Raw genomic sequence first — 15,507 nt, forward strand, 5'->3', positions numbered from 1 at the left:
AAAATTACAAACTGTTACCTGAATTGTAGATAATACCTCTACATTCCAAACACTCCCAATTTTGTTCCCATGATCGTAGTGAGGAACAGGCTAAATGTGTTCCACTAGAACCACAACACTGACAGCGTTTTATTTCCCATTTGCTGAGGACATAAAGAAAAGCAGATGCTTATGTTTTGATATTAACTTAATCTACTTCCAATCACCAGTAGATCTGCCCTCTGTCATACACATAACCAACCCTTTTATCAAAGAAAGTAAAACAGATTATCTTGCTTCAACACTGTATTACTTTTTTCAAAAGTATATTTTAAAATTTCATTTCTTGTTTGTAATCACCCCTCTAAATATCCCCTAACTTAAAACCCTACACTAGTATTAACGTACACATCCACAGGCACAAGAACAAAGAATACAAACATTAGAAAGGCTGTATGATTAAGGAAAAAAGCATTTTCCTTTATATTTGATGACTACTCACAAGGAGACTACTATGTCAGTACATCTGATATGGAAAAAACATTCAGTACATTTCAAGGTAAATATCTCCTAAATATTGCTCAGACACTTCAGGTCTTGTGCAGCACAACAGGGTCCATACTTCCTACCTGGCTCATATTCATATTCTCTCTCATCTGTTTTCCCACTATGCCATGTGACATGTGGCAGTTCATATTCATATTTATTGCATGGATATGGGTGTGAATTGTGGTGTGAGGCTCCTTTCTCTTTGTATGGATAACAGTACATCATTCTCTGTGTACAGAAATGGATATAAGCTTCCTGAGTGTGTGGCAAGTGAGTGGTGAGATGGATAGCTAGATACACTCCCACCTCTGCTGTAAGTTTGGTCATATCATCCCTTGTGTGGACTGGTGTGCAGGTGCATATGCATGTGTCTCCCCTTCTTCCTCATATAGGTTTGCCCATAGATGAGAAGGAAAATGACAACTAACATGAAGCATTAGGCCAACTTCTTACTCTTTACATGAGGAGCTTAATATAATTTTAGAAGGCAGATAGAACTATTGCCACCTTCATTATTAAGAAGAGGAAACCTCAGTATACAGGGATAAATAACTGGCCCAAATCAAGGTCACACTGGTTAAACCTCAATCAAGTTTCTGACCCAGTTTACCTGGCTTCAGACCCACACTCTTATCTACTATACCATGCTGCTTTTCCACCAATATGACATTCCTCTCACTGGGATGAGAGGGAGTAAGTTTACAGTGCAAGAGTTCAGATAGCAGATACATGTGTCCAAGGAGAAAAAGCAATATGTGGTGATAATCTCAAAAAGATGCCACTAAAAAGAAAAAGGGTTGTTTTTTATAGCTATTGATTGAGTCATCAATGACATACAGAAAACATATACAGGTTAATTATATATAGGTTAGTTAAGAACAGTTTAAATGAATTTAGAAAATATCAACTGGAACTCATATACATCATCTTATCTGTGCCTCTACACAGCTCTCAAGGGAGGTAGTACTAATATGTATAAATGAATAATCAGAGTTACTAGATCAAATAATGTGGCTAAAAATACCCATAACTTGCCACTTTTGACAATATCTATAACTTTGAAGATTTTTAGTTTAATAGCATTAATTTTAAATAATGCTAATTAATTTTAAACAATGCTGATTTATTTAAGATAAATTTTAAATAATGCTAACAAGCACAACGAAGGAAATCTAACTGAGTGTGGAATCAGGAGTAGGAAGAACTGCTTAGTGGAAACATTCCAAAGCTGGTCAGACCTCAGCTAATTCTTCACTAATAATAGCTGATCCAGCCAAATCACTCTCCATGAGAAACAAGGCTCCTAATACTCTACTCTGCACTCTTAAGTTGACTATGTTAAGGAAGACTATGTTACAGGAATGATAATCTACTGAAATCTCCTATGTAAATGTCAACAAAACTGGATTTGTTGATGTTTATCATGTATGTTCAATAAAGACACTCTTGATCCGTAGTGAAATATACAAGGCACAAAATGATCACTAAAATATAAAGCAGCTATTTATTGATGTTACAAGAAAATAATCAATAAATTTCAAATGCCAAACCCTTTTTTATAATGACCCAAAAGAAACACTGTTAGATTCATCTAGCTCGATTACCCTCTGGAGTGCTACTGTCCAACAGAAGCATAATGTAAGCCAAATATAGAATTTAAAATTTTTCTAGTAGCCTCACTTAAAAATATAAAATGAAATAAATAAAATTACTTGAAATACATTTTATTTGCAAAATATCATTTTCTTCAACATATAATCAATACAAAACTTAAAGATATTTTAAGTTTTTCTGTTCATATGATTATAGGTTGATTTGTGCCAACCCCCTAAAATTCATATATTCAGGTAAGTTTTAACCCCTAGTACCTCAGAATGTGATTTTATCTGAAGAAAAGGGCTGTAAAGAGGTAATTACAATAAAATGAAGTCTATGGGTAGGTCCTAAAACAATATGACTAGTGCCATTATAAAAAAAGATTAGGACACAGCCAACAGAGAAGACAACAGAGAGGACACAGCTAGAAGACAGTCATTTGCAAGCCAAGGAAAAAGGCTGCTAAAGAAACTGAACTTTTAATCACCTTGACCTTGTATTTCTAACTTCCAAAATTGTGAGAAAATAAATATATGTTGTTTAAGCCACCCTATCAGTCTGTGGTCTTTTGTTACGGTAGTCTAGTGAACTAAATCTTTAGAGTGTATTTTAAACTTAAAGCACCCTCTCAATTTGGAATAACTATTTCAAAGGCACAATAGCCACATGTGACTAGTGTCTATCGTATGAGATGCTGTGTATCTAGGAAAAGGACTTTCATGAAAATATACCAGAGAAATAGTTAACTGTGCTATAAAAATTTCTCTGTATGCACATATAAATATACTTCACCTTAAATTAAAACAGACTTTCTAAAAGCAAAACTGTTTCACTAGCTTTCTCAGCTGAAGGTTTAAAGGAACCACTAAGCACAACTCAACTTCCAGAAATACCTATCAGGTGCATTATATTCTCGCCCTTCTTTACAACGACATCTTCGAACATCACAACGCTCATAATGCTGCAGAAGGTCTTGATAAGCGTTTTCCTCTAATTCCCAAGATGCATCTCTATAAATGAAGCAAGATATAAAATATACTTTGACCTAAAATGTTACATAAACGCATTCATAATAAATCTAAAAGTAAAAACCTTTCACCTACTTAGTAACAAGGATAAAACTTGTCCTTTTTTAGGATATTCTTTTCAACATATAAATCCCTCGTGTCATTTTAACCTGTAATTAATCTTACAGTAAATTTTCAAACACTAAGTGAAAAAAATCAAGCAGAAATTTTCTAAAACTTACATTTTTCTAATATTTCACTTCCCAATTTTAGTGTCAAGTTTACTATTATTACTTCTGGATTAATTTTTAAGCATTTAAGAACATTCTTCTCACACATTTAAAAACCATTTTGATTCTCTCAGATAATTCACAAATATTGTTTTGAAGATGATTTGTGTATAAATCCATCAAAATTGGACAGTTGGGATACTTACTAAGATGAAACTTAAAAAAATCAGTGAATGACACATCTATGTCAAAGTACCTTCTAAGAACTAGCAATCTGGGGAGAAGAAGGCTTTATATTTTGCCATTGAAATGGCTACCTGCCCATGATCACTTAGTGAAGCATAAATGATTATATCTAACTTATTAAATCCTAAATTTAAAACAATTAAAATAACTTCTTTGGGGGCAAAAGGCTAAATGTTACTTACTTTTCAGGAATATGAATTCCCATTCTTAACATCTCTTTCTGAAAGGTGTCACTATTACTGCATATTGTACACCTGAAGAAAAATACTCCTGCATTTATTGCTTGAACCTATAGTGGAAAATGGAAAATCTATTTTTAACAATTTAAGCCTGTTATCAGTTATGAATTATATAAAAGAACATGCACTGCTTTTCATTTTATATGTTATGAAAACATTTTCTATAAGTTCTCAAAACTTACAAATTAAGTTATCCTACTGCTTATAAGTCCCCCTTGACTCCCAGGTATAATAAATAGATGGTTCTTAGCTTTACATTCATTACCAACATTTTTCTCAATTTTTGATATCTAATGCATTTTCAGTTCCTAAATACTGTGCTGTCCTGCATACTGTGGGAAAATCCTTAGTTACTTCATCCAGAAACAATGTTTAATTACATGTTATATATAAATCATCACTGATTCTGTTTTTAACTGAAAATTCTTGAGTTTTCTTTCCCAAAGGGGAAAAATATAAAACCTGTTCTCAATGGCATAGCAAATACAAATAAAGAAGTCACATGGTGTACTTAGAAGGAAACAGGAAACTATAAACCTACTAGGAAGAATTGTCAGTCCCTAATTAAAAACTAGCCATACACATTCATTAAAAAAAAAAAAAGTTAATTCTTACTTTAAAGATGCAAACACTGTTGTGAATAAAATGTAGAGACATAAAATGACTGAACCTCAAGGACTTCTAGACAAGTACACAATATAGATATACAACCATAATATTGTATAAAAGTATTGGATTTTAAAAAAATTCATACATAGAAAATGAAGAAGTACCTAGTCTACAATGACAAAAGTATTACAAGGACAGTGAAGAAGAAGAGGTTGCGAGGAGAGTAGGACAAAAGACCTTCCAAGGATAGGGAACGGCATATATCAAGTCTCCATGGCAAGACACAGAACAGGTGATTAGGAAACTACAATTAATAATATATTTAAGGATTACATTCTGGTGAAGCTGAACTAAGTAATGAGACCCAGACAGGTAAATCAAAACCAGAAGCAGTAAAGCTAGTGTGAAGAAAAAAAGTGAAGTAATAAAGAGATTTCAGGTTCAGACAACTAGTAAATGGCACACTCACTGAATACATGGGAGGGAAGCAACAGATTACTGAAATCTATGAACGTGAAGGAGCTCTGAGACACATGCTGAGATCTTGCTAAATATAAGGTATTTTATAAGAATGTACTTGGTATGGAGGAAAAAACCAGCATAGGACATATGGAAGATACAAATGCAATAATGGAATATCCAAACTAAACAAGAATAGTGACAATTCTCTAGTTTTGTGTGTGTGTGTGTGTGTGTGTGTGTGTGTGTGTGGAGAGACAGAAAAGAGAGAGAGGTTCTTACCAATTCCTTTGATTCTAACCTTTAATCTCTTCTCACAAAATTCCTATGTATAGCACTTATTAGTCATTTCAAATAATGATATTTGTTTAACCACATACAGCTATCTAGGCTGGGTAGACTACATACTATATTTCATTTGAGATTCTGGCACCAAAGCAAAAAAAGTCATTGGAAGTCTTTAGACAGAATGACTTTAGAATTTGTCCTTAGTATGCTCTAATCAAGTAACAATTGCTTACTGATACTTATATTACAGACAAGTGTCCATGGTGCTGTGATTCTAAATTAATTTGCATAAAATAGCTCTCTACTTATTTGTTAGTAACAATATTTCTACTTTTCAATGACAGTTAAAACTCAGTTTCCCAAAGACCCCTACAAATACTAGGTCCAAGTTTGAGAACCTCTCTCTGCTTCATTATTAACACATAAATGAGGCAAATCTTATTTGTCTTAAAAAAACACAAAATTAACAGGACATATTTGTTGACAATTATATTTATTCAAATGTAAACTATTAAAATTAGGAAAAAATTACTTTTTAAAAATTTTCACATAACATGAACTTCTTCCTCAATAGCTAAGGATAATACTTCATGATGTTGTTTATTAACTGCACTCCCTGGGATCCTTTTATGTACACTTTTTACAACTATTACAAGAAGTTCTTAATATTTCTCTAATAAAATAGGCTTCAACCTGACTTTTACTTGAATAATCCTAAGTATAAAAGTTCAAGGACCATACAAAAAAATAAAAAAATAAGAAATAGAAAATAGCCAACCAAGATCTACTAAATCCTTTGATTACTGTTAAGACTTTTAAGACTTCATGGATATATAAGAAAATTTACATCACCTAACTTAAAAAAAAAGAAAAATAATGTTAAACCGACCTAGCTTGGTGTGGTGGTACACACCTGAAACCTTAGCTACTTGAGAGGCTGACTGCCCTAGCATGTTCAACTTCTAGTATTGCAGGGAAAAAAAAAAAAGTATTAAACTTAAGTCCTTTGTTATTTGGCATTGTATTATGTTGAACAGGTAGAACTTTCACACGTGTATATTACATATTTGATATTATTAATAGTTGGGATCCTATTAAAATATTCATGAGTTTTCCTAATAAAAGGAATAGTAAATTATGTTTAACGTTGTGTACATGGGTATTTGCAGTGCTGGACATGGAACCCAGGGCCTCATGCATGCTAGGCAAAGTGCTCTACTACTAAGCTACATCTCTAGCTCCAAATGTTCAGTGTTTTATGATACTGTTTATTTGAAAATTAGACAATGTGTTTGATGTACAAAGTGACTTTCAAAGTACCAACATTTTCAGTTCATTGACAGCAATCACTTTCCTGTCAAGGAGTTATGATAAAGAGTTTATTATAGTTAAAATAATTTTTTAAGGCCTCACTATTACTTATTACCAAGCTAATCACTTCCTGGTTTTTCTAGCTTAAACATATAAATGGAGCTTAGGAATTAAAATTTGTGCTTTATTCATTGTGAAATATAAAATCCTCCGGTAAAAACAACAAAATTTTCTAAGCACAGAATATATTAAAATGTTATATCTAAATTATTAAAATGCTAACTATACACATAAATTGGAAAATTTCATATGTAAAATATACTAGAAAATGAATGCCTTAATTGTTTTAAGAAGTAACAAGTAGGGCTGGGGATGTGGCTCAGCAGTGCATTTGTCTATCATGCACAAGGCCCTGAGTTCAATCCCCAGCACTCTCTCCCCACTACAAAGTAATAAGTAAGAGCTAACATGCCAATTCTAATTTAAACTTCAAATCAGCAAACAATAACATTTTAGATCATTCAGAGAAAGCTTACAACACTTATCTTACCTGTAAACAGTCTCTGTGAAACCAAGCATTCTTACAACAAGGACTTCGTAGTATGTTATAAGTAGGAACAGGCTCAATATATTCCAAACAAATGGTGCATGGTAAGGAATCTCTGTAATTATTGGATGCAATTATTTGAACAGGTCGATGTTTCCAACAAAATGACCTAAAATGTAAATTATTTAAGAACTTATCTCATGAATTGTAAAACACAACTATTTAAGAGAAGATTAGCTTGTATCTTTCTCATAATTAACATGCAATAGACTAGAGCCTTGGCAGTATAAATTTGTCTCAATCTATGACGCTTTGAAACAAACTTTTTGGTAGTGAGGCCTCATAAAAATTTCAGTAATTAATATTATACTGAGAATCCTATGTAATATTACATTATGAATTATGTATACTTTTGTCTCAACAAATAAGTATACATTCTCTTATACCCAACACCATATAAAATTAGAGGCAGGAACTTATTCTTAAAATATTTTAATCATAACAAATCATGCAAATAATAACCTATTACTAATCTACTTTTGTTTCCATTTGTATTTTCTAAACTATTGTTTTCTTACATGGTAACAGTCATTATATAGGTCAAAATATGAAGACTTAAAGAATACTCTTGATACCTAATGCCAAAATTCATCATATCTTGATGTTTGAAGTTACTCAGGAAGCAAATATTTTCAGGGGCATCCCAGGGCACAATATTTACTTTGTGAACTCAACTAAATTTATATGCCTTCAATTTATTTCTTGAGAAATGTATATGGCCCTGTGAAAGAAAGTTGTACTACTAATTCTAAATGGTGACATCAAAAATCTAGAATAATATAAGGTAGAAATTTTCACTGAATATAAATAAATTAGAAGAGTTCAATATAATATCCTAGAGTTGAAAGCTGCGGGTGACTATTAATATTAGGCCCATTCTAAACATTGCTATTTTCAAGACTTAGCAGATAAAAATAGCTCTATAAGAGGATGGACATACCTTATTAAATATCTTTCACACACACACAAACATATACAATGTGTACATATAAACTCAGTACAGTTTTACAAAGTAATTTTACAAGGGAATTTTATCGTTGGTATATTCATTTTTAACATTCATGTTTAACAGTTAAATAACTCACGCAAAATTGCCAGTGAACTGGAAAATACATTCTCTCTGAAGTCCACATGGGAAATGATAACTTCGTTTACATCGAGGTGCAACACATCCAATTGAAGCACCATTTTTCTTACAAACACAGCATTTCTAGAAGAAAACATGAAAATAGAGCCATAACATAAAAAAAATTTGAGTACTATAATATGATCAAGGAATTAATGAATAGTCCCTATGGGGAGATTGAAAATTATTTTTATCATAATAGTTTTAATGACAGTATATTAAAATTTTTCTGAAATAATCTAAAGATGCCAAAGATTCACTGCTATAAGGAAGAAGTCCCTTTTCCTTCCTATTTACTAAAACATTTTAAACTTACAGGTATGTGCCACCATGCCCGGTTTAAAGTCATAAATTTCTAGTATAGAAATCAGTAGAGAGACATCTCAAGTATTGATAAATTTTTATGGTATTTAAATAGTGTATTGAGCAAATATTATAATAGTTACACATGAAAGTTACAATGAAATCTTAATGGAAATTATAAAAATTAAAATATTCCAAGACTAGGAAAATAATAATAAAATTCAATTTCTAAAATACTAGCTAAAATTACATTGTCCTCACCAAAATGAGGAAATATTAGAAACCCGTAGTGAGTTGAACAGTGTTCTCCAAAAGGATGTGTTTAAGCTCCCATACTTTCAATCTTCTCATTCTCTAACTCTCAATACTTCTCTTCTACTCAGACCATATGGAGACCGACAGTCCCTTTCCTTGCATATAGCAAGGTAGTAGTCATATAGAAGATTCACAAATAATTTAATGAACAAGGGGTTAAAATTTAGAAAACCTATATTGAAGAACAGAAGGGGACACTCAACATAAACAATGTCATAAAAGGGCCATAAGAGTTATAGAGATAATAAATTATCAGTCTCATAGCTGTATAATTTTGACCTCCAACCATCTCAACCTCAGGAATTGAGCTTTAAGAAATGAAAAAATAAAAAAATAAATGGTGGTCGTGATTCAGAATTAAAGGTTTAGGTTAGCAGAGTAGAACTATGGTGGTAATGCTGATTTAAGAGTGAGTGAAATAATGGGTAGGTTGAATAAGGAAGAGAAATCAGTATTGTTATATGCATTATTCAGGGTCAGTTTAAACTCTCATTTGCAAAACTACCAACTGTTTTATTAAAACTTACCACATTCAACAAAAATATACACTGGAACATAAAATTAAAGTCATAATTTTCTCTCTCTTCCTTTATTTCCTTTCAGTGGTACTGGTGACTGAATCCAAGATGCACCACTGAATGACAACCCTAGTTCAGGTTGACCTTCTACTTGCTACCCTCCTCTCTCAGTCTCCTGAGTACCTTGGGTTAGATGTAAGCACCACCATAGCCAGATTAAAGTCATAAATGTCTAGCACTGATAGAAGATAGAAACTGTATTGACAATATTTATAGTATTTAAATAGTGTAATGAGTAAAATAATTTACTTACCAGTTTAGAAGCTCTATTTACTTCCTTCCTGATGTCTTCTATTAGAAAGCCATAAACACCTTCTTCTTCTTTACCTCTCTGCCAAATTCCACTTGACATCAACTATGAACATATTCAATGAGAAAATAAACTCCAAGAAACTAATTTGTAATTAAAATCTAATATTTATTCCAATAAAATGGACACAAATGGCTCAAATTTCAAATATATGTTTAAAATAACTATTTTTCCTGGTCAAAGTTAAGAGGCTATTCACATCCTTTCATTTGGAAGACACTGTATATTAACAATTCACATACCCAAACTGGATTCTAAAAGTATTCCAGGAACTAGCAAAAAAAGAAAAGGTGATGGTGGGAAGGGAGTGCATGAATATAGGCAGGTGGGAAGTGGTGGGGGCGGGGGAGTGAGAGGTGGGGTGAATATCTAAAATTAAGATTTAGAAAAAAGAAGTGGTAAATACAAAACGTTGTAAATGTATAAGCTAAGATCATGGAGCCAATTCAGATTATCAGTGATATTTCAAGCTAACTTTAAATCTACTAGAATAACAGGCATAGTTGTAGGGAAACCTATTGAATGAATAACTGATAAAAAATTTCATTTTAACTTCACAGTTTAAATATGTTAAAGAAGCATGAATCAAAAAAGTATGGACTGGAAATATGAAATCCTGGCCTATAAACCAGGTTCTGCGCCTAACCTTCTGGAACCTTATGTAAGAAATTTAAGGTTGCTGACCTTGAACATGTCTAAATCTCTTTCAGTTCTACCATTCTATTTCCACTTGTAACATTGCAATATTTCCCTGTTTATAATGAAATAGAATCTTCAAAAGGTTAAGCATGGGGTCAGTACTTCTTTTGAAGTATTATACTCAATAATAAGACAGACTCTAAGGTAAATTTTGATATGATCAACTATATTAAATAATTTTAAAGTGCTTCAATAGAGGCAAGTTTATAATTAGACATTTGCTTTCAATAGTATAATGTCCTGAAAAACAAGTGATACTTATTAAGACCTAGATATGAAAAAATATATATTACTAAAATACTTCTCCAATTATACTGCACAGAAAGTAAAATAAACTCTTTGAAAAGTGAAAACATTTTTCTTTTGTACTGCAACTGAAATTTACAAGCATATTTAGAAAGCCAACTTCATGTTCTCTGAAGGCAAAATACAAGGTGATCAGATTCCTAGACCAGTCTACAAGTGTATTTAACCCACAGAGTACCTGAGACAGAAAACCTTAAGTCTTTAGAGTACCACAAAGAATACTTTTAGATGGTTTTCTAAGAAAGCAGTGAAAGAATTTAACATGGATGGTGGTGGGTTTAAAAATGTCCATAAATCTAATAATACTCCTTCCATCAAGAGATGAAGCTTAATTCCTCCTTTCCCTTTTAGTATAGGCTGACTTAATTAGTAATCACTTCTAACAAATAGAATAAAGCAAAAGGGACAGAAGAAGGTGATTGTGAAGACTAGGTAGTATGATTTCATCTGGTTTGTATCTCTCTCATCCTTTGCTTTGGGGGAAACCAAACGACATACTTAAACAACCCTACTGAGAGGAGGCACGGGAGGGTAAGGAGTTGAGGCCTCTTGTCAACAGGGAGGAGGAATTGTGGTCATACGCATGTGAGTGCATGTGAGTCACTGGAGGTAAATTCTCTAGCCTAGTAAAGCCTTCAGATGTAATCAGGCTGACACGATGACAATAATCTCATGAGAGACTCGGAGTCAGAACTATCCAACTCGGCAGATACCAGATTCCTGATCCTCAGAAACTGGGATAATAAATGTTAGCTTAATCTGTTACATTTCAGGATAACTTGTTAAATGATAATAACTTAGTTATTTATCAAATTCTAAGGTGTGTACTAATTCAACTGTGGCATGCTAAGGTATTAATGGTACCAATATCTTAAGGAAGAGACTGAGTGTGAGGAGAAGTTGGCAGAGGGAAGGGAAAACAGATCAGTTTTACTCTCTTCTGAATAACCTATACCTTAACCTGTTTCCTTTTCCACTTATACCTTGAGTCAGAACTTTTCCTTCCCTGGAAAAGTTCCAGGGTCTGTGAAATAAAATACTTTTCTTCTACTCCCTGATTTATCACTAGCAAGAAAGGAAACAAGAAAGTGGTAAAAAAAACACTTCTTTATAGAACTAATCATTTTCTCTCTCTTGTTTTTTTCCAGTTAGACAAACACAAACAGGTAATGATGGATCTTTATATGTACCAAGTAATTTCAGAATCACAGAATTTGATATATTAAAAAGTCCTATCTTTCCATATAGAAACAATATCTAGAGAAAACTGATTTGTCTAATTTTCATAAATCAGTGTCAGAATCTATTTCTCTTCTTTAAAACATTAAATTTATAGAATTTAATTATAAATTGTACTCACTAAACAATAGTAATGTACAGTGAGATTCCACTTCTCATTCGTTTTCTTTTCTCCATATTTATTAGGACAGTCATCATTTTTTCGACAGAAAACACAAGCTAATAATGAAAAAATAGACAAAATATTATTTTAAAATTTTTAAATGATGCATGGAACTGGTGTTTCAGTTGATGTGTTAAATTCTTTCTGAGTAGGCAAATTGCATTAATTGCTACTAGTAACTTTCCAATACCTACTTTTAAAACATTAATATAACTACTTTTTTCATAAGCCTTCATATGAATTCCAGTGTATGGTTAAAATGGTATAACTTGTAGGAGTAACATAACTGAAAATGGCGAGTTAAGACACTCTGAAACTCAATTCTTCCATGAAAGCAATGAGTAAGCTACCCCAAAATCTTAAGAATCATTTTTTTAGAAGTTCTGGAATGTAATAAATTTTTAAAAATTAGGATAATGCTTAATGAAGCAGCTATTCAATTTTGATAAGAGCATTATAACTTGCCTACCTAACATTCCCCACACCCCAGCTGGTCAGAGGCTTTGGGGTGGCCCATGTTACTGGTCCAGTGGAGGTAATATGAACCTTGCTCCAAAATATATGTGATTATGTGTTTTGAACTATATGGCAGCTCCCCAAGGGATGGGCTCAGATACTTGTCTTTGTTCTGCCTACCTCAGAACTTTTATAAGGTTAAAATAAAAATGCTAGCTGCACTAGCCCAGGACAAAAGATAATAGCGCTAAGCAGTTGACAGACCAAAATATCCAGGGAAAAAAGAGACTAGAAAAAAGTAATACATGGGAGAAATAAGGGATTTTAAAGAGCTCTCATATATACACGAGAATGCATGTGCACACCCATGGATGTGGTAATCTCAGAAAAGACACCGGGGGGGGGGGGGGGGCCTGGGGAGATAGCTCAGTCGGTAGAGTGCTTGCCTTGTAAGCACAAGGCCCTGGGTTTGATCCCCAGCACCCCCCCCCCAAAAAAAAAAAAAATCTTTAGGTTCAGAAAAGCCTATATTTAAAAATGAAAGCTTTCAAATTGTTAATCAATTTTATACCTTTAAGAACTAGAAAAGAGTAAACTAAATCCAAAACTAGTAAAAAGCAAGCAATAAAATCGATTGAAACATATAAACAAAATAGACAACAGAAAAACAACAGAATAATTATAAAAGTTGGTTCTTTGAAAAGATCAACAAACTCCATAAATTTTTAGCTAGACTGACTGAGAAAAGAGTAAAAATTTACAACAAAACTGGCGATCAAATCAGTATGGAATAGGGATAGTAAACCAATACAAAAGAAGAACTCAGAAATAAACTCTTAACATCTATAATCAATTTATTTGTGATAAGGTTATCAAGGTTTAATGGGGAAAGAAATTCTTCAGTAAATGGTGCGGGAACAATTGCACAGCCACATGCAAAATAATAAAGTTGAAACTAAAAATTAATTTCAATATAGACCAAGGAACTAAATTTAAGGGCCAAAAATATAAAATTCTTAGATAATATAGAGGTAAATCTTCATGACATGAAAAGCAAAAGTAACAAAAAAAAAAAAAAAAAGAAAGAAAGAAAAAGAAAACCTAGATAACTAGATTTTATCAAAATTGAAACTTTTGTGCCCTTATCATGATACTGAAAAAATACTCTACAAAATGTGAGAACAGATTTGGAAGTTACTTATTTGTTAATTTAGTATCCAGGATGTGTAAGAAACTCTTACAACTCAATAACAAAAACCACAAACAATGCAATTTAAAAATGGGCAAAGGATCTCATCTTGTTTCTCCAAAGAGGAGATACAAATAATTGCTAAACACATTAAAAGATGCTTCATATCACTGGTCAGTCAGTAGACAAATCAAAATCAAAACCACAATAAAATACCACCTAACACTCATGAGGACAGCTATAATCAAAATGTCAGAAAGTTATCACATGATCTAGCAATTCCATTCCTGGGTATACAAGCCAAAGAAATGAACACAGATGTTCAAGCAAATACTTGTACACTAATGTACATAGCAGTACTTTTCACAATAGCCAAAGTAGAAACAAACCAAATTCTATCAATGGATGGCTTAATGATAAACAAACTATGGTATTTCCATACAACAGAATATTATTCCATAATAAAAAGGAAAGAGGTACTGATACATGCAACATCATGAATAAGCCAAGAAATGACATTAAGTGAAAGAAATCATGTACAAAAGGTCATATATGATATGATTTCATCTACATAATGGGTTATATTATCCAGACTAGGTAAATAGAGATAGACAAAAAACAGATTAGTGTTGCCAGGAGCTGAGGTTAGGGAAAATAAGAAGTGACTAATGAGTAGTCTCCTTTGTAGGTGATATAGATCATGGTAATGATTTCATAGCCTTGTACAAACTAAAATGTACCCTTCAGCCAGGTTTGGTGGTGCACACCTGTAATCACAGCTGAGGCTGAGGCAGGAGGATAGTAAGTTCAAAGCCAGCCTCAGCAACTTATTGATGCCCTAAGCAACTCAGTGAGACCCTGTCTCTAGGTAAAATACAAAAAAAAGAAAAAAAAAAAAAAAAGAGGGGGGTGGGCTGGGAATGTGGCTCAGTGATTTAAGTGCCCTGGGTTCAATCCCCAATATCCAAAATAAAATAAAATGTACCCTTCAAAATAGTTCAAATGGTGAATTTTGCTATGTACACACACATACACACGAAGAAAACTTGGGAAGTTAAGGATATCTAAATTAAGACTTGGCTTTACACTTTTTTCCCATTGTATATATTTATGGTATATGACATGATACTGTGAAACACACACACACACATTGTGAAATGGTTAATCATCATGTGCATTAGTTAACATACTTACCATGTATCTGTAGGGAAGAACACTTAAACTCTACTTTCTTAACAATTTCCCAATATACTATACACTGTTATTAACTATATTCACCATGTTGTACAGGAGACTTGTTAACTTATTTCTCCCATATAACTGAAATTTTGAGGGCTGGGGATGTAGTTCAGTGGTAGGGCGCTTGCCCATCATTTGTGAAGTACTGGGTTTGATACTCAGCACTGAAGGGGGAAATAAAAGGTCAAATTAATCTAACTGAAATTTTGTATCCTTTGATCAGCATCTTCCCAATTGCTACCTTACCCCCAGTCCACCACCAACTCCTGGTAACTAACATTCTACTCTCCGTGGTGGTGAGTTCTACTTTTTCATATTCCATATTCAAGGGAGATCATATAATACTGTCTTTCTGTGTCTGGTATATTTCACTACAGTGCTTTATGACTCCATTTCCTCATCTTAAAAATGAGGACAACAATAGTACCTATCTTATACTATGTATGTCATTAATGAGGATTAAA

At 32.8% G+C, this 15,507-nt stretch overlaps 1 protein-coding gene and 1 long non-coding RNA gene across 9 annotated transcripts in view; one reads left to right on the forward strand and one right to left on the reverse strand.

Annotated features, from left to right (window-relative positions):
* The window catches only part of G2E3 (G2/M-phase specific E3 ubiquitin protein ligase), an 84,795-nt gene that overhangs the window by 17,401 nt on the left and 51,887 nt on the right, over window positions 1-15,507 (reverse strand). For all 8 annotated transcript variants that reach the window (XM_079127227.1, XM_079127223.1, XM_079127225.1 and 5 more), the window contains 7 exons: window positions 12,118-12,215; window positions 9,696-9,797; window positions 8,206-8,330; window positions 7,064-7,229; window positions 3,790-3,896; window positions 3,018-3,134; window positions 19-143 (listed from right to left, as the gene is read on the reverse strand). In XM_079127227.1, coding sequence (XP_078983353.1) covers window positions 19-143; window positions 3,018-3,134; window positions 3,790-3,896; window positions 7,064-7,229; window positions 8,206-8,330; window positions 9,696-9,797; window positions 12,118-12,215 — 840 coding nt within the window. The remainder of the gene's footprint in view (window positions 1-18; window positions 144-3,017; window positions 3,135-3,789; window positions 3,897-7,063; window positions 7,230-8,205; window positions 8,331-9,695; window positions 9,798-12,117; window positions 12,216-15,507) is intronic.
* LOC306654031 overlaps window positions 1-15,507 on the forward strand; it is a 40,521-nt gene that overhangs the window by 13,044 nt on the left and 11,970 nt on the right. Inside the window, exon 2 of the long non-coding RNA XR_013761867.1 lies at window positions 10,313-10,413. This is a non-coding gene — a long non-coding RNA (uncharacterized lncRNA). The remainder of the gene's footprint in view (window positions 1-10,312; window positions 10,414-15,507) is intronic.

The sequence above is a fragment of the Sciurus vulgaris genome (assembly GCF_902686455.1).
Source record: "Sciurus vulgaris genome assembly, chromosome: 2".
NCBI lineage: Eukaryota > Metazoa > Chordata > Mammalia > Rodentia > Sciuridae > Sciurus > Sciurus vulgaris.